This window comes from Vanellus vanellus, assembly GCF_965231255.1.
Source record: "Vanellus vanellus genome assembly, chromosome: 2".
Lineage (NCBI taxonomy): Eukaryota > Metazoa > Chordata > Aves > Charadriiformes > Charadriidae > Vanellus > Vanellus vanellus.
Genome location: NC_138906.1, coordinates 161,558,787 through 161,584,417, shown reverse-complemented (window position 1 = coordinate 161,584,417; position 25,631 = coordinate 161,558,787). Strand labels below are relative to the sequence as shown.

At 40.8% G+C, this 25,631-nt stretch overlaps 2 protein-coding genes across 3 annotated transcripts in view; one reads left to right on the top strand and one right to left on the bottom strand.

The window, feature by feature from the left end:
* Positions 1-25,631, bottom strand: part of TG (thyroglobulin) — a gene marked incomplete at its 5' end in the record, with an annotated part of 167,437 nt that overhangs the window by 41,181 nt on the left and 100,625 nt on the right. The window lies entirely within an intron of this gene.
* Positions 1,240-23,589, top strand: SLA (Src like adaptor). 2 transcript variants are annotated; one of them, XM_082479173.1, is made up of 8 exons: positions 1,240-1,281; positions 6,505-6,598; positions 12,330-12,429; positions 15,708-15,794; positions 17,138-17,241; positions 18,436-18,567; positions 20,603-20,735; positions 21,702-23,589. In XM_082479173.1, the coding sequence occupies exons 2-8, from the start codon at positions 6,538-6,540 to the stop codon at positions 21,919-21,921; spliced, it is 837 nt and encodes a 278-aa protein (XP_082335299.1). In that variant the 5' UTR covers positions 1,240-1,281; positions 6,505-6,537; the 3' UTR covers positions 21,922-23,589. The 2 variants fall into 2 exon arrangements, with proteins under 2 accessions (XP_082335299.1, XP_082335300.1); XM_082479174.1 differs by lacking the exon at positions 1,240-1,281 and having other exon boundaries at positions 5,545-6,598.

The following is a 25,631-nucleotide window of genomic DNA, read 5'->3' as shown; positions in this document are numbered from 1 at the left end:
AAAACACTGGCTATAACGGTGTCATGGCTTTGTGTTGCAGACTGATTTGCTTATCAAGCTCCCTAACGCTTTCCTGCCCCTTCAAGGTGAGGACTGCTAGCACAGCCCATCCAAGAGAAAGGATATCTCCTGTAATTACCATAGCTCCAAATTTTGGCACAGCTCTGGGAATTTGATCATTGTCTCCTGGTTCCAATAATGGTTACACAACAGCTCCCCCACTTCTCAACTTTTAGTTTTCATCATCAAACAGATTGGCATTATAATGAGCATCTACTCAGAGCTATTCCGGTGTGAAGTAGGAACTCTACTCGGGTTTCCTGGTGGTTTTTTTCCGTTTTGTTTGGTTGTTTGGTTTTTTTTTGTTTGGTTGGTTTTGTGTTTTGCTTGTTTTTTTTTTTTTTTAATTTTACTATACAAAATTAGGTATATAAGCTTTTCAGATCACATCTCGATTATAAAAGCAGAGGGCAAACCTTAATAAATCCCTTTGACTTATATATTCATATCTTGCAGTACTATATTCCTAAGTGAATTTAGTCAGGTAATTTAACAGGCTAGTATCTTGGTTTCCCCATCTCAGACACCGAGATGAGAGACGTTTTGAGGCTCCTGCTTCTGCACTTTGTACAGATGAAGTGAAAATGTGCTTCAGAGACAGGATTTCACTCCATATTCTTTCATCGCTGATACTGAGCTTCAATTATTTGCGGACAGAAGTGTTAAAGAAGAAAGTAAACCTTGCATTCCCATCCAGGTTCAATAAGAATGGAAAACAAAGTTTTGTGCCTCTTCCTGTCTGTCTGAAAAAAATAGCAAAACTACATAAAACAAAACAGTTGGGGACTGAACATTCCTGGATAAATAAATTTGGAAGAAATAAAAAGGAGAAAGAGAAACCATTTCTGTGTAAGTGACATAAAATGGGTTATTTCGCTCATTTTTTTATATCTGCTCAAAGCAGCCCTGATGCAATATGTTGAAAATCCCCCTGTTTTCCTCAGCCCATAGATAAAAAGTGTCTCGAGTAGTGACTTGCAACAGGAACCTCATCTGTTGCAAACACTTTGAGCCTTCCTTATTTCTCAGAGAGGAAGTATGTGGCCTGTTTGGCAAATGCTGCTCTACATGACAGCGTGAACTTCACAACACACTCATTCGACCGGCTGCTCCTCGACTTGATCAGCTAAACCTTGCTGGCAGCATGAGCGCAGTATTATGACTACGGCTTTTTTTTTTGAGAAATACTGCAACCTGGACTATCATGCCTAGCATTTAAAGGTAATCATTGCTCTGCTACATTTTAGATCATCTGCATATGGGACCAAATGTTTCAATTTTATTTATATAAAAGGGCGCTCTATTTCATTAACAATGACAGTATTCAGACCGTGGATTTCAAGTACCACCACAGGTAGAAATAGAAAAGCCTGCCTCAATCCTTTTCATAAGGAGTGGTACTAAAGATAGAAGGGACAAGGAGTATTTCTCCTGAAAGCTCACAGTAAGACAGACGCATAGGACCTTATGCTGAAGCAAATTGCAGCTCACTATAACCCAAAATATGAGAAATGTCACAGACAGGTTAGTGGGCTTTTTATTCAAAGTGTTAGAAGTTTGCATAATGTGGTATTTCTGTGTTGTTTCATAGTTGCATGTTTATGTGAATTACCTTGATTACAGCATTACAAGATTTTTCCTAAGCGCAAAGGTACAAGTATCTAAAAGCTGAAAGGATGCTCATTTTGATTAATGACAAATTAAGGGGAAAACACCAAAAAAATACACAGCTTCTGAAATCTAAGCTGCTTTTTTTTTCCCACGTGAAAAATAACAGGATACTGGTACTTTCATATTCAAGCTAAATGGGATTCAGACAATACCTGTGAACCTTGCTGAGAATTAAATTCTAAGATCTTGGCGGTATAGATGTGAATATCAGGTACAAAAACAAAAGAGAGAAGAGCATCTCAGGAATGATGAATGTCCTAATTTTACTAGTCTGCAGTATTCCTTGCAGAGAGGCTTTACTCAGGTGCTTATTTTGCCTTTTTATTTCTCTTACTATTTTAAATTCTTTATATGTACTAATTCTCAATCATTTTAAATATGACTTTGAAAAAGTTCTTACAAAGAGATGGACTTTCCCATATGCCGTGCTATTTAACTGCTCCAGAAACGCATTTTCTCAGAGAACAGATTCTGAGAGAGGAAATCATTGCTATGTGTCCTGCACGCAGGAACGGAAGGTGCAAATTGTACCACAGGTTTTTGGGACCCACAATGTAGGTCAATGAGATTCCAGTCTTGACAGGTGAAGAGTTCATATCTGCCGAGAGTTCTGTCACTGACAAACAGGACACAAAGCAGGACAGGGTCTGTTGCTGCTTCCTCACCTTCCTCTTGGCAGCAAAAATAAAGCGGTAAAGATCACTAAACCCCTCTGGCTGTGTGTTTGCAACCAGCTCTGGCTGCAGCCACCGGCCTTCCTTAAACACCATGTGCACAAGTGGAAAGGTGGGGGGGGAAGGAAGGACCAAAGCGTGGAAGACTACAAATACATTACCTGAACAGTTAAAATCAAGGTGAAGAGGTGGCCTGCAAGCGGGGAAAGCCGCCCTTTCACCTGCAGGTAGTTTGGTTTGCAGCCCAGAAGCACGGCGGTTCCTCCAAGCTGAAGGGCAGCTGCACTCCTCCATGAAGGGCGTTGGGTTGATAAGACAAGGTGAACTTAAAATCTACCACCTCTCCTTTATTCTTCCCAAACCACCCCCAGTGAATGATTTTCTTTGGATCTGGCATAATTATCTGCTTCTACAAGAGAGGGAAGCCACCCCTACTCGTATCCCTAACTCTGTCACCGAGTTTAAATCAGATGCAGTGCCTGGAGCAGGTTCTCCATTTCAAAAGAATATCATCTATAAAACTGTTATTGTTCCACCACTGACTTAAATGATAAAAAAATCAGCTCAGCCACAAGATGCTCTACAGTTTCCTGTAAGTCAATTTTTGCAGAGTATCTCAAAATTTCAGAAAACCACCATAGTTTATCATAGAGCGATTCAATGGATTTGTATTGCACTGCCAATACTCGATGCCAGCACAAGCTACTTAAGCCATTAAGTTCTATCACGCACTTGAGTCATGTGCAATGTTGGTTTAGAATTACTTAGGATGCTAATTCATACACTGTTACTCTAAAAACAGTGATACGCCATTGCCAGTGAGTAAGTAGAAACAATGTTCCGCCCCCTCCATTTCAAATAATATTTCCCATTTCTTCCATTTCCATCGCACATTAAAATGTCTGCGAGTTGAGCCATACCTCAGGGCATTCCCTCCAGTCCCTTTGACTGGACTATAGGCACTTTTATGCTGCCCAAATGTGTAATGACAAGTGGACTTAGTGGTAAAACCTAGTCTGATATCTGCCGTTTTCCTTTTATTCACTTTGGATAAGTGAATCAACAGCAGTGGTCACAGCTTTCCATTTGCTTTTTTTTTTACTGAACGCTTCTGCCATGAGTCTAGAGAACATCTTGAACTCTCTGTCCCTTTCAAGACTTTATGCTGCCACCAATGGTTAATTAGTGACAGCAAAACAGCATGGAAAATATAATGAGACACAGCAAACTGTCACGCTCGTGACATCAAAGTCCAAAATGCCATTGCTCTTCACTCTTACCGTAAGTACTTTATAACATTTGTATTTTCCGTAAGTCAGAGTCTTCCACCTCTAAAGTAGCAGCACTGAGCTGCACGCTCTGTCCTGTTGACTTCAGAGGTCCTTTGAGAAGAACAAGGTCATATAAAGTGACAATTTGTACGGCTGAAGTGAGCCAGGTCAGTTTTGGATGTGCTCTGCAAAAATACGAAGTAGGCACATGCCAGTTGTCTGGTACTTAACCCAAGTGGGGTAGACAGCAAGAGGTTTAATTACAAACTACATATACGCAAACCTTCAAAACCACATCAGGTATTTTTAAAGTGATGTTTAGAGTTTAGATCCCTACATACTATCTAGAAAAACGAAGATGCCTTGCTCAAACGTGCCGTGCTTTTAGAAAGTTTGCGCATGTGAGGTAAAGTTTTCAGAACTCTTTCCATCCTGTACAAATGCTACGTATCACTTTCCAAAGTGACTCAAGCACACCTAAAAATTGTATCCACTGTACCTTAAGAGTAGGAAAAAAAGCCCTTGAAAGCACTCTGTCACAACTCTGATCGCTAGTAGGATGACTTGCTCTCCTGGCCCTCAAATACCGAGGCCCAGAATAAAGGGATACACAGAGGTAGGACTCTATTATTTTTATTTTTCCATACTTATGTGACAAAAAATTCAAGTACTATTCTCATGTAAATAACAATTACATGTGTTAAAATTATAGACGGGCATAAGAAATTTATGCTGCCATGCTTGGCACCTATCTGGAATTACAAAAAATTTTGGTAACTGCAGCTTGCTTACTATACACTTCGCCAGATTTGAACTGCCTTTTTCAAGTACTCCAAAAATGCAGCTACTACAGCACAGAGCTCAGCAGAGGTTATCTGTCCAGGTATTCACCTCACTTCCCTGGCTGACTTTTTCAGCCTTGTTGAGCTCTCTGTTCCTGTGCCCAGGAAATTCTGCTGGCTAATTTGAAGATGAGCCAGGAACATCTGCAATATTTGTAGCCAAAGTGCTGGCTGCGCTATTCCTATGCATATACTTCTTATTCTTAATGGGATAAATCTGAGAAAAATGTTGAAGAAATTAAAATTGGGTCTTGTGAAAAAATATTCATAGTTACTTCAGGAAATTACAACCTTGCAAGTAGACAAGGCCTGCCAAAATGAATTCTGACTTTAGTTTTAGAAACTTAGGTGTATTTAAATGGAGAATGATTTTGTGTTTGTTACCAAGAGAGACCCTTTTATTCAAATGTGCATATGGAAATAGTTTATTTAAATTTAAGCCTACTTTTTTATTCAGCTTCTAGACTTCATATATCAGGCAATGAAACATTTTTTTGGTCTTGTGAAAGCAGATTTCAGAGACTTGTCAGAAAGGCACTGGCACAGCTGCATCCTACAGATGTGCCACAAGCTAGCTCCTGAGTGCAGGCAGTGAAAGGGTGATGTGCCATTTGGCCAGTGACACAGAGACTTCTAGCAAAGAGCTTTTGGGAACAAGCAGTAAGAAGCTTGAAAATGAGATGAGGTGGAGTCAAACTGTGCATTACCATCTGTTTTAGCACTGATCTATTTGCATTTGGTAAGAGGCAAATTCTCTTTCTTTTGAACGGCATATTTTTCTCATAGGGTTTCTCCCTAAACTCATTGTAAGATATCAAAAATTTATGGAATTAAGCGATATACTCAATTCTGCCAATCTTATTCCAAAAGACAATTAGTAATAAAGTCTCCCTGATTTCAGCAGTACTGCTTCTCAAGTTAGACAATTCCCCAGCTAACACCGTCAGGCTCCAGCCTGTTGTAAGTAAAGAGCAGCATACCACAGGCTGTCATCATCTTTGAAATATTTAAGCTAGAAAAGACTTAAAGATGCAGAGTTTAGCAAATATCCACATGATGCTGGTAGAGCTCCTGTTATCCTTTGCACGGGGCAACTGACACAAAAATATTTTTTAAAAATAATTAGCTATCAGCTAGTAGTGCTGAGTTATTTTGATTTAATGTACAATTTTGAACTGATAGAGCTTATTCTCCTCTGCCTCTGAAAATATACCATAGCATCAGACACCTTCCACATCCAAAGGGTTTTTCTCTCTGTCATCTGTCAGGCGGAATTAGGGCGGGTGCAGTAAAGCGATGAGAAGGAATGCTCCTTCTCACGATATTCAGTTCCACAATTGTCTGATACTGTTTCTTGTATGTCCACCAAGACTTAAGACAAGTGTCTCAAGCATTTGCACCACTGGCTTTATGCAGGAGGAGTGTTGTGAGATTAAACACTTTGAGGAAAGGTGTTACTTTAAAAAAAAAAAAAGAAAGAAAAAAGAGGAAAAACAACATTGCCCACATTCGCTGAGAGCACAAGTGCAGCAGAAAGAACCCACTGAACAACGTTCTTAGTGTTCGGCAATAAATAATTCAACATAATAGACACACAGTGCTGAAAACCAGATGCATCAATCTAATTAATTTCTTTGTAGCTTCAGAAATCCAAATGCTGAAAAGAACATTTTGTGTACGAAATGACTGTACGGGCATGGCTTTGCTGTGACTTCCTATTGTGCTGAGGTGCCGGTAATGGAAACTTTTACTGCATTGCGTTCTTCTGAGCAACTTCCCTAGCTGTGGTTTTCTGCTATTCCCCTGATAAAAGCACCAAAGTGGTGAGAGTTTAGCAAGTATGTAAAACTCTCACATGAATTTGACACAAGAGTTCTCAAAAGCAAAACTGCATAAAGTTGGAGGCACCCAAACTAGGTCATTTCTCATCTGTTGGCGCAGCAGGTGTTATTCTGATGTTTAATTTCAATGTCTCCTTTGATTTAGTTCTGAAGAGCTTTGACGGAATTAGAGAGCGCAATGGGAAATACTGTGAAAACACCGAGAGCCTCTGAAGAAACAAATGTGCCGAGCCAAACGGGTAAGCACTCATTTAATTTCTTTCAAGAGAAAAAGATGTTCAAAATATACGTTACGTCCATCCGTGTGTCTTCCTTCATCCATCTGACATGATAAAAGCAGGCAAGACCCTGACTGTGGGAGAATGATGGCATCCTCTAGACAGAGCTTATTTTTAGGTACATTCTAGCTCATTTTCCAAGAAGTATTTTAATTAAAAAACCCAAATGTTAAAACTATTATTTGCTGGTGCTCCCTGAAAGACGTTCCTTCCAAATCAGAAAGCACCGAAGGATTACTTCAGAAACCAGAAACGCTGTAGTTTGACATACTTGCATGCGGTATTTTGTACAAATCTGTTCCTGAAATTTGGTTTTGCTTCATTTAAGGTTAAAAACCTTAATGATGTTATGCTTGCACTGAACCTGAAGTCTGCTGTCAGACAGCCGCGTTAAAAGTAGCACGCGGCCAACGTGTCAGCAGGTTCATCGATAAAGCTTATACAGAAATACACATTTCACAGGCCGAGCTGCCAAAGGGGGATCTAACACATCTGCCCTATGCATCCACACGTGAAAAAAATCAGGTTGCAAAGCTCCCCCCTCCCTCCCGCTGGAGGCTGATAGCGGTTATGCGTCTGAGGGGGGAAAACAAGAGGGATTCGGTGACCTGCTACTCCCAAACCGCCAGTGGGCGGGAGGAGAGCCAGTACAGCCTCAGCGCTCACGCCGCCGCACAACAGACAGCTGGTGTAAGGGCTGCAATAAATCATTCCCCAAAGGTGAGGAAGAGAAAACAGTTTTGCTTTTTTGTTTTGATGTTGTGGTTTTTTTTTTTAGAGGGGAAGGCATTAATCAAAATGTTGGGGTTTTCCATGAAAGATGGTCCAGTTGTGTTTATGATGATAGGGATTATTATGATAGGGATAGGGAATCAGCCTGGTTTCGTTAGTGCTGGAAGGAAACCAGCCCTGCTTTTAGCATGGCCAAGAATTAGCTGATACAGGCAGCCGTGTAGCCCTAACTCCTAATAAAGCAGAGGCCAAGATCTGTGAAGGCTACTCAGAGGCCCACAACATGAAATGACAATTTAATTTTTTTGTGCAGAAGAGTGCTTATGTTAATCTTCCCAGCAACTGCTGTCACGGATGCCGTCACCGTAAAGCAGAGACGCGCACGCACTCCGAGCGGGACCTCGCTGACGAGCAGGGGAGTGAGGGGTCGCTGCCGTGGCTGTGACCAAGCTTGTATTGTTCCTGCACACGCTAAAAGTCAGGATCGAGCGGAGCTAAAGCCAACTGCATCCCTTTCAGTGAAGCAAATAGATCGTACCCCTAAAAGATAACTCAGCAAACATTGACAGCACAGCTATTGCAAAGGGAAATTACCCATTTCGGAATTCAGGGCTCCATTTACGTGCACTCTCCTACACGTCTAGCACATCTAGAAAGGTGCTTTGTCAAATCCTGCCTGACCTTCAGCTGCCACCTGGGGAGAGACAAGTCTCCCATAGCTACAGTGGCATGTGCCAAGGCCAGAGGGATGTCTCAGACACTCACACAGGTGAAATTGCACTGACTAGCTATGTTTAAGCATCCAAAGGCAGCTTTAAGAGCCTGCATAGCTCTTTGGATCTAACTCTTAGTCTGAATCAAGATCAGCATTATTCGTAATGGCTTAAACGTTGGTAATTAAAGTCAGGAAGTCAAGTATCAGTACTGTCATCCAAATCCAATGAAAATAGACTTTTGAAAAGGAACTTAGTGCTAAAAGCTTATATGGAGGTTAATCCAATGAGTTTGTATCTTTTTGTCTTCCTGAGCAGCTCAAACTCCAAATCACATCACCAAACATGGAATATTTCCCACAGGCCAGGAACAGCCACCTTCAAGTGAGGTGGAGGATCCAATCCACAGACTTACAACAGTCCCGACAGTTATTAGGAAAAGAAAGTTTTACACTGGCTCGCTTCAGTGAATAAAAGGAAGGAATGAAACAGAACGGAAAGAAAGGAAAGAATAACCAAGATATGGAAAGAAAACAGATAACTGGAGTCTGCAGACTTATCTGCAGCATGAATGTGTTCCTCAGACCCCTATAAACCCCTCATGCTGCCAGAGAGCTGCACTGAAAGCAAAACCTTGTGCTTTCCTCACCTCCAGTGCATCGGTCTTGGTCCTGAAAAAGGGAACCTGCCTTTCCCCAGGAGGCATTTGAACTCCAAATATGACTGCACTCCATCGGAAAGCACACTGTACGGGCACCCCTGACCCAACCTAGGTACTGATAACAGAGCAGCTACAGCAGCAGGGGGTCAGCAGGGGATGTGAGCCCACCCCCTCCTCTTTCCTCCCTTGGGGCCCTGAGTCAAGGGTTAATCCTTACTGAGCTGCACCTGCGTAACTCTCAGTTCCCAAGCTGGCTGGTTTAGATCTAATTTGGGTACGTCAAAGCGACTCTGCAGCCACACCTTACGGCTGCTGCACAGCCTCCCAGACACACACGGGTGCCCTCCTTTACCCTCTCTGGTACACGCCATGCCATGAATCACAGCATTTCTGCTGGGCAGCAAAGCTGGGATGATGGAGGGAGCTGAGCTCTGAGCAGCTCATTCCCGCTCCAGACAAGGACCACACAGATGCACAGCACAGCGGTTTTTTGAGAGCGATGAGCTGGATCTGGATGCTCTGCCTATGCTACCCCTCCTCTCTAATAGTGCTCCATAGTCCATTCACAATGAATTATTTGAAGCACGCAATATTCAGTCTCACACTTTGCTAGACATCCAGGGATGCAGACATCTAAAACCAGCACTCATTTCATATTCATTTTCTACTCCTAAAAAAAAACCCAACCAAAATTAACACCTGATTCAGTGGAAATGACTGTGCTTCGACCTTTCCACTCTAACTTTTGAGTTGTTCCATTTCAGATGTAACCTACACTTGCACTGCGGAGGAGAGGTTGTGTTAGAAAAACTCAGTCAAATCGTCTTTTTTCTTTTACAACTTAAAAGCATGGGGAGCTCATCAGATCAAATCTATTAGATCACTGTGAAATTTAGGAGTGGAGAAAGAGGGTAATAATTTAGTCCTTGTTTCGAGGGTTTTGTGTTTGAAAGGAACCAGTATGGGTTTTGTGAAATGTTGCAGAGTGCGGTGGGGTACTTTACATGACCAAAAAACCCAGTGAGGTTTGATTTAAATACCAATTAAAATGAGGTTTTGTTTGTGGAGTGTGAGGGTTTAAAGGTTTTGGTAGTATAAAACCCCTTTACTTTCACTCTAATATAAGCACATGTAGTTTAAGAGATAACGTTTGCATGGATGTGGCAGCCAACACTATGATTAATTCTTTCCTTTTCAGAACTACAAATTAACATGCAAAATTGAAACAAAAACGAATATAAAGGTGAAAGCGTAAACAAAGTAATGCAGATCTTGATAGAGCAGAGAAAAAGTCACATATCCCACAGTGCATAACGAAATGCAAACCACTGGTACACAAGGAAGGAGAGCAGAAAAGCACTTGTTTTCCACCCTTTCAGTATGGAAACAAAACATTTACAAATAAACAGCAAAAGTTTTAAAAAAGCATTGCTAAAGGTATTGTCATTAAGCTAAAAAAATGGCGTTCTGTGTAGAACTGCTTTCTAACAATCTGCAATGAGAAATTAGGTGACAGCACTTTATCCTCACGCTGCAGTTCTTACACTGTACCTTCTCACATTTATTTCTTGTGAAGATTTTGCTTCATTGCAAAAAACTCAGCACCAATACGTAGGTCCCGTTAGCCTCAGGTACTAAGCAGTTTCATAGACAGGGAAGGTGTCGTAACTTTTAGTGCAGAACAGGGAAGCAATCAGAGGCACGGTCAGCACAGAATTTCTCCAGCGTAGTTGAACTAATTGTATAATAAGTTGCAGTAGACTAATTATGGCAGTGTGCTGATTAATACAAAGGTACTGGAGTAGTCCTGTTTAAATCAGTGACACTGATCAACTAAGAAAGCCATGGTACACTGTCAAACTAATCAATGTCTATTCCAGACTCTTGCCGTCTCTGCATCCATAAGGATGCTCACTAACTGTATCGTGGGGCTACTTCAATAGGCAAAGGCTAGCGTGACTAAAAATGCTTAGTCAGTTTGACTAGGAAGGTAAAATGGCTACTCTGCATAACACAAGTCCCTATAACATAACAACAAAGAGCTACTCATAATCAACTGAGAAAACACTGGTTTTTATTTCCTTTAAACCACAGATGTGGAATATTTTTCTTAATATGTATATTTTCATTATCACTGCTGTAAGGATAAGAAGTGTAAAATCTCTCCTCTTGAAAATATTTCTTTTCTGCAGACCTGCATGTTTCCTTCAGCCTTTCATCGTTATTGCTGTGAGTTATTTGTAAGGCCCTGGGACACAGAGGCACAAAACACAGAGCCAGTCTCAGCGCTCATTCAGGATGCTGTTTCTAGGTTTCCCTAAAAACCTGTCTTCCTTAAAGACAAATTGATAAGGAATCTATATTAAACAAGAAAATCTAACAAGATACAGAAGTGCATCTCTCTCTGGCTAATTTCTTTCTCTCCTCCCCTGAATTCATTCCCTTTTTCGCACATGTTGAGCTGCCCAGAGTGGGCAAGTGGAGATCAGACCACCTCTGGAGACATACTGCTGGATGGTATTACTACGGAACGGGGTGCTGATCCTGCTGGAGACAGAGGGAAAGATTTGTCTCCCATGTGCTGGCAGAGGGTACTGCAATGTGCAGAGGGAAAGGACCCACTTCCAGGAGAAACACAGGCAGCCTGTTGCAATATCCTTCTTGCCAAAGTGCCCAAAACACTCAGCATGACACATTTCTGAATCTCTCACCTGTCAGCATTTACTGGGCACCAGATTCCCTCTGGATGAGGAGCTCTTGAACATTTGATAGTCCCAGTCTTGTGCAAAGTGCCTGTTGCATCCTTCAGAAGCCCAGGAGACTCAGCCCATGTACTACACAGTGCTGCAAGGCCCAGAGTCATCGCAACTGATGTAAAAGGTCTTCTTATCTCTTTATGGACGTCAGTTCTGCAAATTGCAGTTGCACAATGATTTAATTTTAAACACCCGTGTTCTTCTTAAATTGAAGATAAGGACATCATGTGCTACCTCTAGGAGAGTTTCCACACAAGGGGGTAGAACAAAGCCCTCTGGCTGTTCATCAAGATAATTTTAAAAAGTGATGGGAAACGGGAGATAATGGCCACACTCTCATTGCCCTTGATCTAAACTAATTTCATACCTTTGAAAAGTACCAGTGGTGTTAAATGATGGAACAATTCAACATGCATCTTTCTTTCCTTAAACATAATGCATCAGCTTGGCTCAAAATTGTAGCTGGAGAAATTTAGAGACAGTGGCATTAATCAAACTGGGTTACTTCTTAATACTATAAATACTTACTAATTTTGCTAGTTTCAAACTGAGTATGTCCTTTAAATATGGTAATTACTAGAAAAAGTGGTCTAAATTTAGTTGCTTACAATTAACCAAATGACCTTTTTTCATTTCTAATATCTTCACATTCTTCTTATAAAGTTATAGGCTCATCTTTAGCCCTTTATGTTTACCAAGTGACATTTCAGAGTGAGATTGTTTTTCCCCATTTGCCCTACTATGTAAATATAACATACACAATGAAAAATCTGTTTCTGCTTCAGAACTTTATCTTGTTTTTAAGTGACATTTTCTTTCTTCTTTAACAGGCCAGGAAAGTGATTTCCTTGCTGTCCTCTATGACTACCCTTCAGCAGACATAAGCCAACCCATATTTCACGTAGGAGAAAAACTACGTGTGCTATCAGAGTAAGTTGATCTTTTTTTTTTTAAGTTGGCTTTTGTAACAATTGATGCAAAGCTCTGTTTTATGCACCTGGCCCAAACTGGGTGCAGTTCAGCAAAATGAACTGAGTTCAGAATTTGCAAGGAAGGATACTTATCCACGCTGTAAATTTCCCTATAGTTTAAGGATTTGGCATTTCAGATTGCTTTTGGACCCTTGGATTCCTCTGATGTGGTTTCTGAAGATGGATTCAGACTCTATTCTAAAGTAGGACTCAAAACAGAATTCTGCTTTGAAAAACTATTTTGAGAAAGTATCCCTCCTATGTCAGTGGAAAACAGAGTAAGAGCAAAAATAGTTTGGATCATATATAAAAGGAAAATTATTCTGAATTTCTCTGTCAAGTGTGTCTCTTATTTTCTCTCGCACCCTTTTTGCCTAAAACTCCTTTATGATTAGGTCTTAGAATTTCACCCTAGATTTTAGGCAACTGTAACAAAAATAAAATGAAAAAATAGCTTTTTTTCTTCTTAACTTTTTAATTCTGTCTTCATTTTCTTAGTGGGGGGTGGGGAAAAGGTCAAAGATTTCCCAGCCACTTCCACTCCAAAATGTTATGAACCCCAGAGGAATTAGACTTAAGAGCACTGCTTTAGACTGACCTTGGGAATAATGTAAATGTTGCCACACACAGGGGTAAGCACACTTCTTGCACACATTTAAAAAATGGAAACCAGGAGCCTTGATATTATTTTATGCAAAGCTTGTATCGGCACACAGTGACCTCCTAGAAGTTACTTGGCCCCACAGCCACTGTTTCCCCTGCTTAAACGGAAATAAAAGATTTCATTTTTTGTTGCTGGTGGAGCAGACGGATTTAAGGGGAGACCAGACACATTCATAGCAGAGAAATCCTCTGGGTATTTCTAAATTTGTAAAAAAACATCTCTACCTGAGCAAGTCAGAGTGTGAAATGGTTGGAGGACAGAAGAATCATACACGACTGGTGAATTCTCGGACTCTTCTCCAGGCCACCGTGACCTTCAGTGGCCTTTGTCAGCAAGAAGATATGGGGCTACGCGGACCTTTGGTCTGACCCAGAATGGCTGCAGTTATGTTCTCCTGACAAAGTGCTTTCTCTGCCTCCCTGAACCCAGAGGTCACAAGGCTCAGACAATACCACTAGATGCATTTTCTGCTGACGGAGGGCTTCACTAAAGGAGGGGAATTCTTCTCTGGTAAATTCTAGCTGTCTAAACCTTGCTGCAGTTTGCGTAACACAACAATTGTTTTAGCTTGGAAATTCCAGCTTAAAGCCTCACTCCCAGCTTTCATCAGCTACGACATCACACCACCACATAACTGCATATGCCCGTGCCGATGGGAATTGTATGTGTGGTGTATCATATGCATACATCTGCTGCATGGTGTGATCTACTGGAGGAACAACTTCTAAAAGCGAGGCTTCAGTAGCAGCAGTTTTTGTCACGTTTGTCTATTGTGCCATAATCAACAGCTTCTCCTAATAGTAAATAAGAGCCAAAGCAAGCCTTGATGGGGACTTTCCTCTTCCTATTTTGAATCAGCTTGTTCACAGAAGATAACACTCCAATGCTCTAGACAAAGTGTAGTGTCCTAACGAAGGACCTGTTCTTCCCTACTGGGGTATGCGCTGATGTTAATAGGAGCTGTTTGGCTGCAGACGTTTGCTGCACATAAGCTGTGGGTATAATCATTTTCTCAAGTCATTCAAAGAAGCAAAATGCAGTGGAAGAGAAGAGCAACATGGCAGGCACAACCAGAGCACAAGCGATGAGGAGTCACCACGGAGAAGCCAACGTGAGCAAGCAGCACGTACTGCTTCCATAATGGCAGCTTTTCAGCCTTCTACCAAAACAGTTATGTGTAGTGGCAAACCTGCCAGGAACATGATATATGGAACCCCACAGAAAATACAATTCCTCGCAGGCATTTGTGCCTGCTCTGGGTTGGCAGGATTAGATAAGCACCACTGGCACAGTGTCTCACTCTCCACACTTATCAGGTGCCTTTCATTACCAGATGACCAACTGCATTGAGCTAGCAGTAGCCAAACCAGATGTCCTCCAATGATCCCTCAATCTACGTAATTTCTGTGGCGCCTGCCCCAGGAGAGATGCGCTGCTCTGGGACTTCTAATCATCACAGGGATTTTTCAGGGTTAGTAATATTGCTGTTTGGAGGAAGGGAGATGCTGAGTCTCTCAGGTTTTTTGTTGTTGCAATTCTTGATTCTGTCTGGGAGAGTTATACGGAAAAAAACCAAAATAACCTAAAATTCTTACAGATCATTTCATGTCAGCTGGAAACCCACAAACAAAATTTGTGGGGCCCTGAAATTTCCAGCTCTGAGCAGTAGACACTTCCCTTTTTTCCTCAACGTATGCATTCTGGACGATGGTCCCAGAAGCTATAACTCAGGAAGTTTAATCTAAGCGTTTTCAACTCAGCTGTTTTGACATACACTGAGACTCTGATCTGCAGTCCAGGCATTATTTGGGACCATCTATATGAATGTCAACAAAAAAAAGCATTCAAACACAAGACACACGATGATTTGGATTCAAACTCTTAAAGGAAAATATGGAGAGAACCCATCAACCATCAGCATCCTCTCACTAGTCACTAAAGCTCCGCAGCATCCCTGTGAAAATTCTCGTTACCCTGCCCTTCCTAAGGGATTCAGAAGCCAAAGCCAGCATTCATTATCACACCAAGAGCTTAAGATATATCAGTGAAAAAACGTCTGCCTAGTCACCTAGTTTCAGCTATGAGGTCTTTTTTATTGGAGTCTGGTCAGCAACTCAGTTTTCAGTTAGACTGAAAACCTGTTCCCAGGCAGACAGGGTCTATGTCTCCACCCTGACGTTACAGGAGTGACTACAGGGCTGTCCAGACACAACATACTCAGCCATTACCTGAACATCTTGGATACCAGTACAAGTCTAGCTGTGGGCAGGCAGAGCATAGCATGGTTTAACCACTGAGTATTTACCCTTCTTTTAACTACAGAAAAATATTTTATTACTTACGTAATTTAAATGGAACAAAAGTAGTGTTTTCTGTGTCCGAATTTAATCCTGATGGAGGTTTAGAAATGGAACTGCCCTAAATGAAACAAACTTTGGTCCCTTACTGAATACGTAGATTTAGGAACACAGAGAGAAGGTTACAGGCTAATCTGTATGTCTTAACTAATTTCCAAAATGAGGACGAGCACTGAAAGTACATCTGAAAATATCCCTTCTCTTGCTTTCACACAGTGAAGGAGGCTGGTGGAGAGTCCATTCCCTTACAACAGGTCACGAAAACTATATTCCAGGAAAATACGTAGCAAAGGTTTACCACGGGTAAGTAAATGCATTTCCTATAGCCTTTCAATGCTATGTTTCTACATATGCTGCCCTGATGAGTTATTCAGGGTCATAATCAAAACAATGCCAACAGTGACCACACAGACAGAAATTTTATTTGTTGACAGTCTAAAATAGTTCCTTTGGAATCTGAGAACATCACATCCACATCTAAGTTTAGATTATATGAAGAGGAAAATCCTAGTTTTAAATGCTGGAAAGGGTCAAAAAAACCTCAAATGTGATATCTAAAATACTTCTGTTGCATGGACTGATCTCTAATTTTAAGACATTGATAAAGACACCTTGTTTAGAAAGACTTTTTAGTATTTACAAAGGGTAAAATTTAAGCTAGAGTTGCTCATGAAAAACAGACCAAAAAGAACAAATAGAAAGACTAATAAGTCATTCGGGAATGTAAGCTCTCACACTGGAAGAACTAAGGAAGGTTCAGAGGTTTCTTGTTGCCGTAGACACCAGTCAGGCAAAAAACATTAAAGCACACACTTTTCTGGCAAAAGTTTTAATACCCGTTTAATTTTAAGCATATGAACTGTGAACTTCACTGCAATTTATGCCAGTGCTCAGATGTTAAAATGATTTTTTATCCTCCTGAAAGAGAGATGCTTTCCCAAAGACAGGGGACAGACATGATAAAGGAAGCTACTGTCTGAAGCTTCCCCAAGACTGTTTCGCTGATAGCAGGCTGGATCAAACACACAAAACCAACTTTAAAATAAAGTGCCAGTAACTCCTACACCAGCCGAACAAGCTCAGTTGCACGGTTAGACACTAGCTATGCCAAAATACAGCAGTGCACCAAGCTGTGGTGAAAATCAGTAGGACTAATTCCATTTTTCCTGATCCCCTAAGTCAATTAACTTAAATGGCGGGGCTGCTCCCTAGCATAGGCAGAATAATTGTGTTTTATTTTGGGTTTGGTTATGATGTAATAAAATACAATTTGAGGTTAACAAAAGTGGTTTAAATGAAAAAGAGGGAGTTAATTAATGCCACAGATATGTCATCAATATACCGCAGGGACATGTCCCCAACCGTTCAGATCAAGGCAGCTTGAAAATTTTTGCTTTCCCTAAGAAGTCCAAACCTTTTTCACTCTTCTCTTAGTCTCACAAAAATTAATGGAACTCAAAGAGAGCAAGATTTTCTCCATAAACTGTGGAAATATGCCTGGACATAGTTGAGAGAATAACTGCAGAAAGCCACAGTGTTATTTTTGCAGTCACTTTTCCTGGCTAATGCTGCACTTTCACGGCCACATGCTGCTCTCTGTTTCACTGGTGTCCAGATTTCAGAATTTGTTTTTTCCTGCTTCACAGCTGGTTATTTGAAGGGCTGGGAAGAGAAAAAGCAGAGGAACTTCTACAGCTACCCAACACCAAGGTCGGCTCCTTCATGATCAGAGAGAGTGAAACTAGGAAAGGTGAGAAAATACAATTTTTTCCCCCCCTTGATCTCGGACATGAATAGTTTTACAGCTCTTTAATTCACTCCCTGTCCTGCTTCATATGGATCAGTCTGAAACCAGCAAATGTACGTGATGGGAAGTTAAAGGCACCCAGTGCAGCATGCCAGTCTTCACCAGTCACCTACATTACGAGCGATGCTGGAAACAGGGTTAGTGATGGCCATGGAAAGTTCCACAGGCATCAGCACAAACAAGACACAGTTGTTTAAACACCGTTATATACTTTGGTCACATGCAAAGCATATTAGGCCGTGGGACTTTTCAAATGGAGGAAAAGTCACAGCTTTGCCTTGGTCCACAAAATATTGCCTGAAGAAGCTATAAAATACACGCCCAGGGTGGCTGATACGTGCATTTCCTACATAAACAGTGGTTCTTTTATTTACCTTTTAGAAATTAAAAAGCTTCAATTTTATTTTCTTTCATAGTGATTCTGTAGCTACTTGGGAATTGTACTGTACACACTTTATATTTTTATTCTTTTCAATGGGAATACATCTCCCACTGTGCAACATGATGTCTTCCTTTTTTCCGAAGCACCACACATCCTAATATCACCATACTACAGTTAGAAGGCAATAATAAATCTACTCTGACCCCTTGCATAACACAGGCCAATTAGTTTCATAATACCTATACTAAATTCAAAGAAATTTAGGATCAACATTCAGCCCTTACCAACTAAACGCTGCACAATAGTTTTGAACAAATAAACAGGAAAATCCAACTTGTCATCTCCTGCCAGGACTGCACTGTCAGGTAACAGCTACTGCATTATTGGGAGCGGACCAAATCAGCATAGCAGCACATCAGTCTGGTCCCCCACTTCAGAGGAACGCAAACAACTTCTGTAAAGAACTATTTCCTTTCCACAATTTCAAAAAATCTCATACCAGAAAAATAAAGGAAAAACACACCAGAAATTTACGTTCAATCAAAATCTCAGGCCCTGATGATGGGCTTTTTATTTCCTTTGTTATAATTAAGGATATATATAAAGTATACTACATAACTAGAAATTAGGGTGGCCACTCGTTTTTTTTCAGATCTTTCTGGGACCACATCTTACAGATACTATGGTTGTGGACACTGATATCCATCCAGAATTAGGGCCCTACTTTGGTCTAATTAGTTCTTCTCTTTCTCCAGGGTTATATTCCTTGTCAGTGCGGCACAGGCAAGTGAAACATTACAGGATCTTCCGCCTTCCAAATAATTGGTATTACATCTCTCCACGGCAAACCTTTCAGTGCCTTGAAGACCTTGTCAATCACTACTCAGGTAAAAAGAACTGTGGAATAAACAAATTTTCCACTGGCAACTGCAAAAGTATTTATTAAAGGTGCAGAGCAAGAAGTTTTGCCTATGTCCAAGGTTTGCAACTCCTGCCACAGAACAAGTAATCAAAAAACTTTGGGTTTATATCTTTTACCTTACTTTTGATCCTAAATACAAATATGCTACCCTTAACAGTACAACTGAAATCAACCCAAGAACGCAGCTAGGTTCTGCCCATATTGTTATATGATATTGTATGGCCATGTCAATAGAGCTGTCCCTAACACTAGCTGGGCCAAACACTACTGTCTAGCACTTCCCTAGACTGCTTTCAGATACTTTGGAGGTCAGCACAGGCCAGGGATGCCCAGCCCCCAGCACAGCTAAAGTCAAAGTTTGGGTGTACAAAAATGTTAAGCTGTACAGATGCAAGTCATGGTTGTGGGTGCCAGGACCAAGGTTCAATGCCTGGCTCACTTTGTTTACCAGCACGGACATATCTGCCATTTACTTACCATATAGACAGACAGCATAAAAGCATTAAGACCAGGTTCTGCAATCATATTTCTCTTGGGAACCACTACATCCCACAACCATACATACAGCAGAAAATTCTCAGAATCCTGTTAGTTTCTTCCTTATTACTTTAGAAGAGTATGGCTGGATTTTATCAGCAGAAGTCATCTCAAGGGGCTCAAGCTGTGAGTTCAAATATAGATTCAGCTGTCATTTTCACTAATATCAGTCCAGTCAATGACATCTCTTTCGATTACAGTTTTCCAGATTTATGGCAATTTAATCTGTGTCAGAGAGAGAACTTGACAAACAACACAACTGAGCGGCTGCAGTTACTGTGTATTAAAATGAGAACATTTTAAAATAAGGAAGGAAGATTGCAATAAGTTGGTTGCATAAAAGTTACAAGAGAACAATACGTTCTGTGCTCTAATTAGTAATGGGTACTCTGTAATTTTAAAAATGTAAAGCTACTATATCTGCATATTTCATAGGTAAATGAGAAAGTGTGTTGGCCAAAGAGTTGCCAGCTGAGTTTCTTTTCTGTTGACAAACTGAGAAGAAAAGCCATATTCACATTCAAAATATCCAAAAGGAACTTTTAAGTCCAATGATATAAAAAGAGTGAGAATTTGGACAGGATATTTTTTATTTTTACATTTTTGTTAGCTGACACCTTTCTACATTTAGAAAGAAGCAAACAATCAAAGTCTAAAATTTTACTTGAGTTATAGGTGTAAGAGATGTAGTGAGATTTAGCTCTTCTCCTTCCCCCACCATGAGGTGATAGAGCATCTCACCCTAAAAGAAAGCTCAGAGATGTAAAACACGAGTGTTCAGCCACAATGTTCTCTGCTTTCCTAGATGTCCCGAGATGTCTCTAGGGACGCGGTTTAACAGTGGATTTGGCAGTGCTCGGTTAATGGTTGGACTTGATCTTTAAAAGTCTTTTCCAACCTAAATGATTCTATGATTCTGTGGTCCTACTTGGGCATAAGAACATATGCAATGTTCCTAGTGGAACAAGGAGAAGAGGATAGAGAGATGAAACATAAATGAAAGCAACACGTGAACTTTGATTCATTCCCAAGCCATGTTCCACAGCAGAACAGGTACACATACAATCCAATCTGAGTGGTTGTATCTTGCATCTATTTTATACTCTCTTTGCATGGCTGAGATGATAGAAGGCAAAAGAAGAACTCACTGAGGACTCGGGAAACCTGGGTTTAAGTCCCTGCTCTGTCACAAACTTCCTTCTACAGTTTGGGCGAGCCACTTTATCTTTCAGTGTCTCAGTTCCTCACTTGTACTGTAGGAAACATACCCCATGATAAATTAAAAGGCAAAGGTATGAGGAAAGGGAAAAGTTAAGCCTGTGTTACAGTGTCCTTGCTGAAAACACAATTTATTGACTGCTACTACTGTGTCCAAAACTGTTTATTTGAGCGTGCACCAGGGAAAGAAAACAATGAAAATAACCGTGAGCAAAGATTAACTGTGTATTCATTTCCCTGTTCAGAAGTTGCTGATGGTCTCTGCTGCGTCCTTACAACACCTTGTCTTACCCAGTGCACTAACAACAACAGCATGACGAATCAAGTTCCTCCTGTGGTGATGCGGAATAAAAACTTCAGCTGGAGAAATATTCACAGGTACCACACAGAACACAGGCTGCCAGAAACAAGGTTTTTTTCCCAGCCTTGTATATACTTGTACTTCCAACACAGAAGACACATCCATTTCTTTCTCCTGAGACTAGTTTTAAAGATTAGACAATCTTCAAAGCTGCTGACAGCAGGTTAACCCATGAAAACCGGATGTCCAGCTCCCTAACTGATAATCTGGGTCTAACTGTGAAAAAAAGTAGTTAACATTAAATCATATCTCCTGTCCAGCTACGAGTGTGGCCACCTGTGCAATCCCTTTAGGGCTCATGAATCCTCTCCACCAAAGCAGCAGGAGTAAGAGCCAGGCCACAAAGCCTAGTCAGATCCACCACCAATGGCACGCTAACGTGCAGCAGCTTACAGGTGAGCCCCGATAGTTGGAAATGGCTCCCCCTTGTTCACATGGTGGCCCTCCATGAAGCAACGCAAGTCCAATGAACACGTTATCCCAGCGTAAATCTTTCCTACTGTGTCTCTCTCAATACAAAGCCCAATTCAAGGTTCATGACATTTCTAATATCATGACTGCAACTAGAGAAAGTAGGTCAGGTTTCAGAAGCTGGTGAAACAACCACCTTCAGAAACAAAAGCATCTCTTATTTTTGAAGTGTAAATTTCCCTCCACTACCCTTCCTTCACAAAGCATATTCATTTGCTAACACATCAAGAAAATTTTGTGCAGTACCGAGATCATCTTTCCAACAGACTAAGAAGAAAGAGAGAAAGTATATAGATGCTATTTCCTTTTCAGATGCCAAAAAATATTTAGATACTGCTGTTGTACTGATTGTTTTGGAAAATCACTAAGAGACAGAAATGTCTGGCGATTTATGAGACAGGAAGTTTTTTATACAATAAAATTGATATAATTTGGTTTGACAACTGTTAATATTATACTAATAGGTTCAGTTGAAGTAGCTGAAATGGTAACAAAATTTTGTTCTTTTAAAGGCTGGAGGTGACTGAAGATACTGAAAGCACCCTGGCAGCAATGGATGATTCTTGTCTCAGCTATGGCCTGAGGGAAAGTATCGCTTCCTACCTCTCCTTAACAGGGGATGACAACACTTCTTTTGCAAGTGCTAGAAAGAAGAAAGCCCAATCCCTCATATACACAGGGAGTAAACGTAAGAGTACCCTTCACATGCCACCTACATACTATGAAGACTAAATGTAAGACAGCCGAGGGGCGGAAAACAACTGAGCGGTTAGAAGAGAAACCCTCAGCATCCTGTGGTCCTGCAGTCCTTCGACAGCTGAGAGATGCCAGCTGATGATCAAATTCTGGAAATGCTTCTGCATTTCTTCTTCTGAATGTTAACCAGTGACCTTCTTAAGGGTGCCATCTCAGCCACGGCATATGCTGGGAACTTCCCTGATGCACCTGAAATTAGAACCTGCTCACAAGCAGGATAAACTGATACAGACTCCAGGCCAAGAGCCAAGTGAGGCAGATGACTCTTCGGCAATGCCTACCATTGTACAAATGTGATTACATAGGGAAGGACGAACTACAGCTCAAGAACTTAATTTAAGTCGAACTCTGGTGTTCTCCCCAAGGCTGAAAATCATCTTTACAGAACCTACCTACGTTGAGAAAAGGACCCTTTTTCTTCTCCATACAGAATCATTCATTGACCCATTGACAACAGGTCAGAAAGCCATCAATAACCCCAAGAAAGTGTCTAACATCCAGCATCCGAGAAACCCCTGATTATATTGACTCCATACTTCTGTCATTTTTTACCTTTTAGGGGAAAAAATTAAAATCATTGACTTTCCGAGCAGCAGCTAATTCAACTGCTGGTAATGGCCTGCAGCGTCACAAAGTGGTTGCAAAGTTTAGAACAGGCTTAGCTCATTGAGTAAAGTAATTCCTGCTTAGCCCTGAGCTGAGTACAGGCATATCCAAAAGCATAACTCAGCTGCTCATAGTCTAGCAGATATACAACAAAGAAAAAAGGGGGTTTACGTGAAAAGTAAAATGTGGCAATACCATCCCTAACTGCAAAGGTAGGCTTGCAAAGGTCTGACCTTTTATGCAAAGGTGTGATCAGATTTTAACCTCATGTCCTGAAGGCATCCCCATATTTATGTATAATATTTATATTAATAGCAGCTTTTTTTATATCATTAAACTAAGAGCAAATCAGCAACAATGGATGTTAAAGAGTTCTGAATTTCTTGTTTGAAGAGAGTTATGTCAAATATTAATGACACGTTTCATCAAACCACATAAAGATGTGTAACTGGGTTATCTGGAATTTCACGAATTAAGGATTTTTCAATATATACGTAACCTTTGCTAAGTGAAAGGAGCAGCTAGCATGGTCCTTTGAATGTGACTTTTGTTTGCTTTCTAAATCAAGTAGTCACATCTAGGGGTGTAAAATGCTGCAATCTATGTTCTGCAGTCTAATATTCTGTCATCCCTTTTTGCACAGATTTGAGTAATGGAAGTTTGGAGAGATAGGGAATTGGGTGTGCATGTATATAGATACGTGTATTTCTTCTGTAAATACCTCTTAGCACAAATTTGCGTGCTCTTTAGGTCTTGTAACAGGTCATTTGCACTAGAAAAAGATTCAGAGATCAAAATAGTTCACAGCCTATTCAAACATATTCCAGAACTTAAAGCATGAATGTAATTTGGCTGGTAAACATTGAACATCACAAATCAAAATGAACTCAGGAACTTTAGGCATTTGTATAATCTCATTAGTGTTACTGATCATTAATATGTTATGGTGACTGCATTTTATCCAGTGAAATGTATATGGGGAGCATTACAGATTTCTAAGTCATGACTTGTATTTATTCATTAAAATAATATCCTGTAGTTACTTTGTATTGCTTTTAGAAAATGAAAAACTTAGCGCGCAACTGGTACAAACACCCAGTTTTGCAATGACACTGCCAGAAGGTATCTTTGATGGAACGCAACAAAAGAATCCAAGAGCCCATGTAACTGGGCAGCACTTGGAACATGCTCTGTCAGGAGGTGGTAAGACATGTTCTGATGACGATGGGTTCTCACAATCACAGACCAGTTCAGGTTGGAAGGGACTTCTGGAGGTCATCTGCTGCAACTCCCGTGCTCAAGCAGAGCCCCCTAAACCTGGTTGCCCAGGACCATGTCCAGATGGCTTTTTAATATCTCCAAGAATGGATAGTCCACAACTTCCCTGGGCAACCTGTGCCAGCACAGCACTCGGTCACTGTCACGGTAACAATGTAAGAAGGTGACAAAACCTTGTGAATAGTGCCATAAGGGATGGCTGGATTTCACATATGATTATGGGGAAATTCTGTGAGGTCTGGCCATTTCTCACAAATAACTGAAAGACCTTTTGGGAAGCACAGTCTTGCGAGGGGAAACAGCACCAGGGCGATTCTCTACAAATCTGAGATTACCTAAGAAACAATATCACAAATACCAAATTTGGGTAGGGATGTAACAAAACTAGGACCAATGGCGAAAAAGTAATCAAAGGTGGTTGGTTTGTTTGAGAGGGAACGAGGCTGGTAAAGTGGAAAAGAAAGGAGATGGGAAAAGGGAGAAGAAGGGGATCTATAGGTTAGCTGATCATAGGACCAGGAATATTCAGGGTCATGTCAAACAGCCCTGCATCTGACTGCAGTAGTTTTCAGTAGGGCAATAAATCTGCTAATCTGCTCTTTCCCCATTGGCTGACCTGCGTCCATGGCCAGGAGGGACCTAGTGTCTTCCCTTGCACTGGGTGGAGGAAGCCTGTGAGCTCTCCTCCTGACACGCACCAGGGAATGACTGGAGGAGACACCTAAGGTATCTGCCCTCCACAGCCTCCTGCAAGAGATCAAGGCAATCCGTACCATTGATCACTCTTCCACATCACAATTGCATGGGTAAATAAATCAATTAATAAAAAGATGAAGTCAAACACCACACTAATGCTCTTAAATGATTTAAAACAAGACCATAATCATTGACACTATCTTTTTCTAATTGTACTACTGAAAGATAAAATAAGTTATAAGAAGTCCCCATGACAGCTTTGCATTGATTTTGTACAATCTTTTTTTAGACCCGTTCCTAACAAAATCTATTACAGGGCAGACATAGGAAACTCAAAAGCAGTTTGCTCTTTCGGGTGCATATCTTCTTATAAAGAAAGTTTCATACGTCACATCTCTCTGCATGTTAAGAAACACTATCATTTTTTTAGACATGACAAAGACCCAAACAATGAGAGCAAAAGTAACTTCTGCAGAAAAGTTGCATTGCTTCATGGGATTTTCCCTCAGGAAAGCTATATCTGGTGTATATTCTCAGTTTCATGGTTCTTAGTCTGTGTGCATCTCCTTTTTTTTACAGTAAAATTAAAAGTACACAATGGTTTTAGTGTCTTGGAACAAAAACAAGATGCATGCCTTTGCAGGAGGTCTAGGTGAGAAACCTGAGTAAAACAACAGTTGCATTCTGCATCACTTCATTGCAAAAAAAAAAAAAAAATCAAGTATATTTTTAAGCCACTGCTATTACTGCGTGCTTTTGATTTTATCAGTGTATTTCACAAGAAAACTGAATCTACTGTGACACTGTAAGGATATATACTTAACATTACTTCGAAACACATGGAGATCCCGCTTTTGCCAAGACAGTGGCCTGCACAGTCCCAGAAAGAAAACTGTTGTTACGGACACTAGATTAGTGGGAAGAATTGATGTGCCTGCCTGCTCATTGCACTGCCACTGTTTTCCATTATTTAGTGTCCTGCTGTAGGATAAAGGAGCTCAAACTTTAATTTACAAAAGAAAAGACATAACGTGGAACTACACTCCAGAAATAACGATAAGCACAGAGGTCATTGCATTTCCCCTTCATCGGTTGCTCAACTGGTA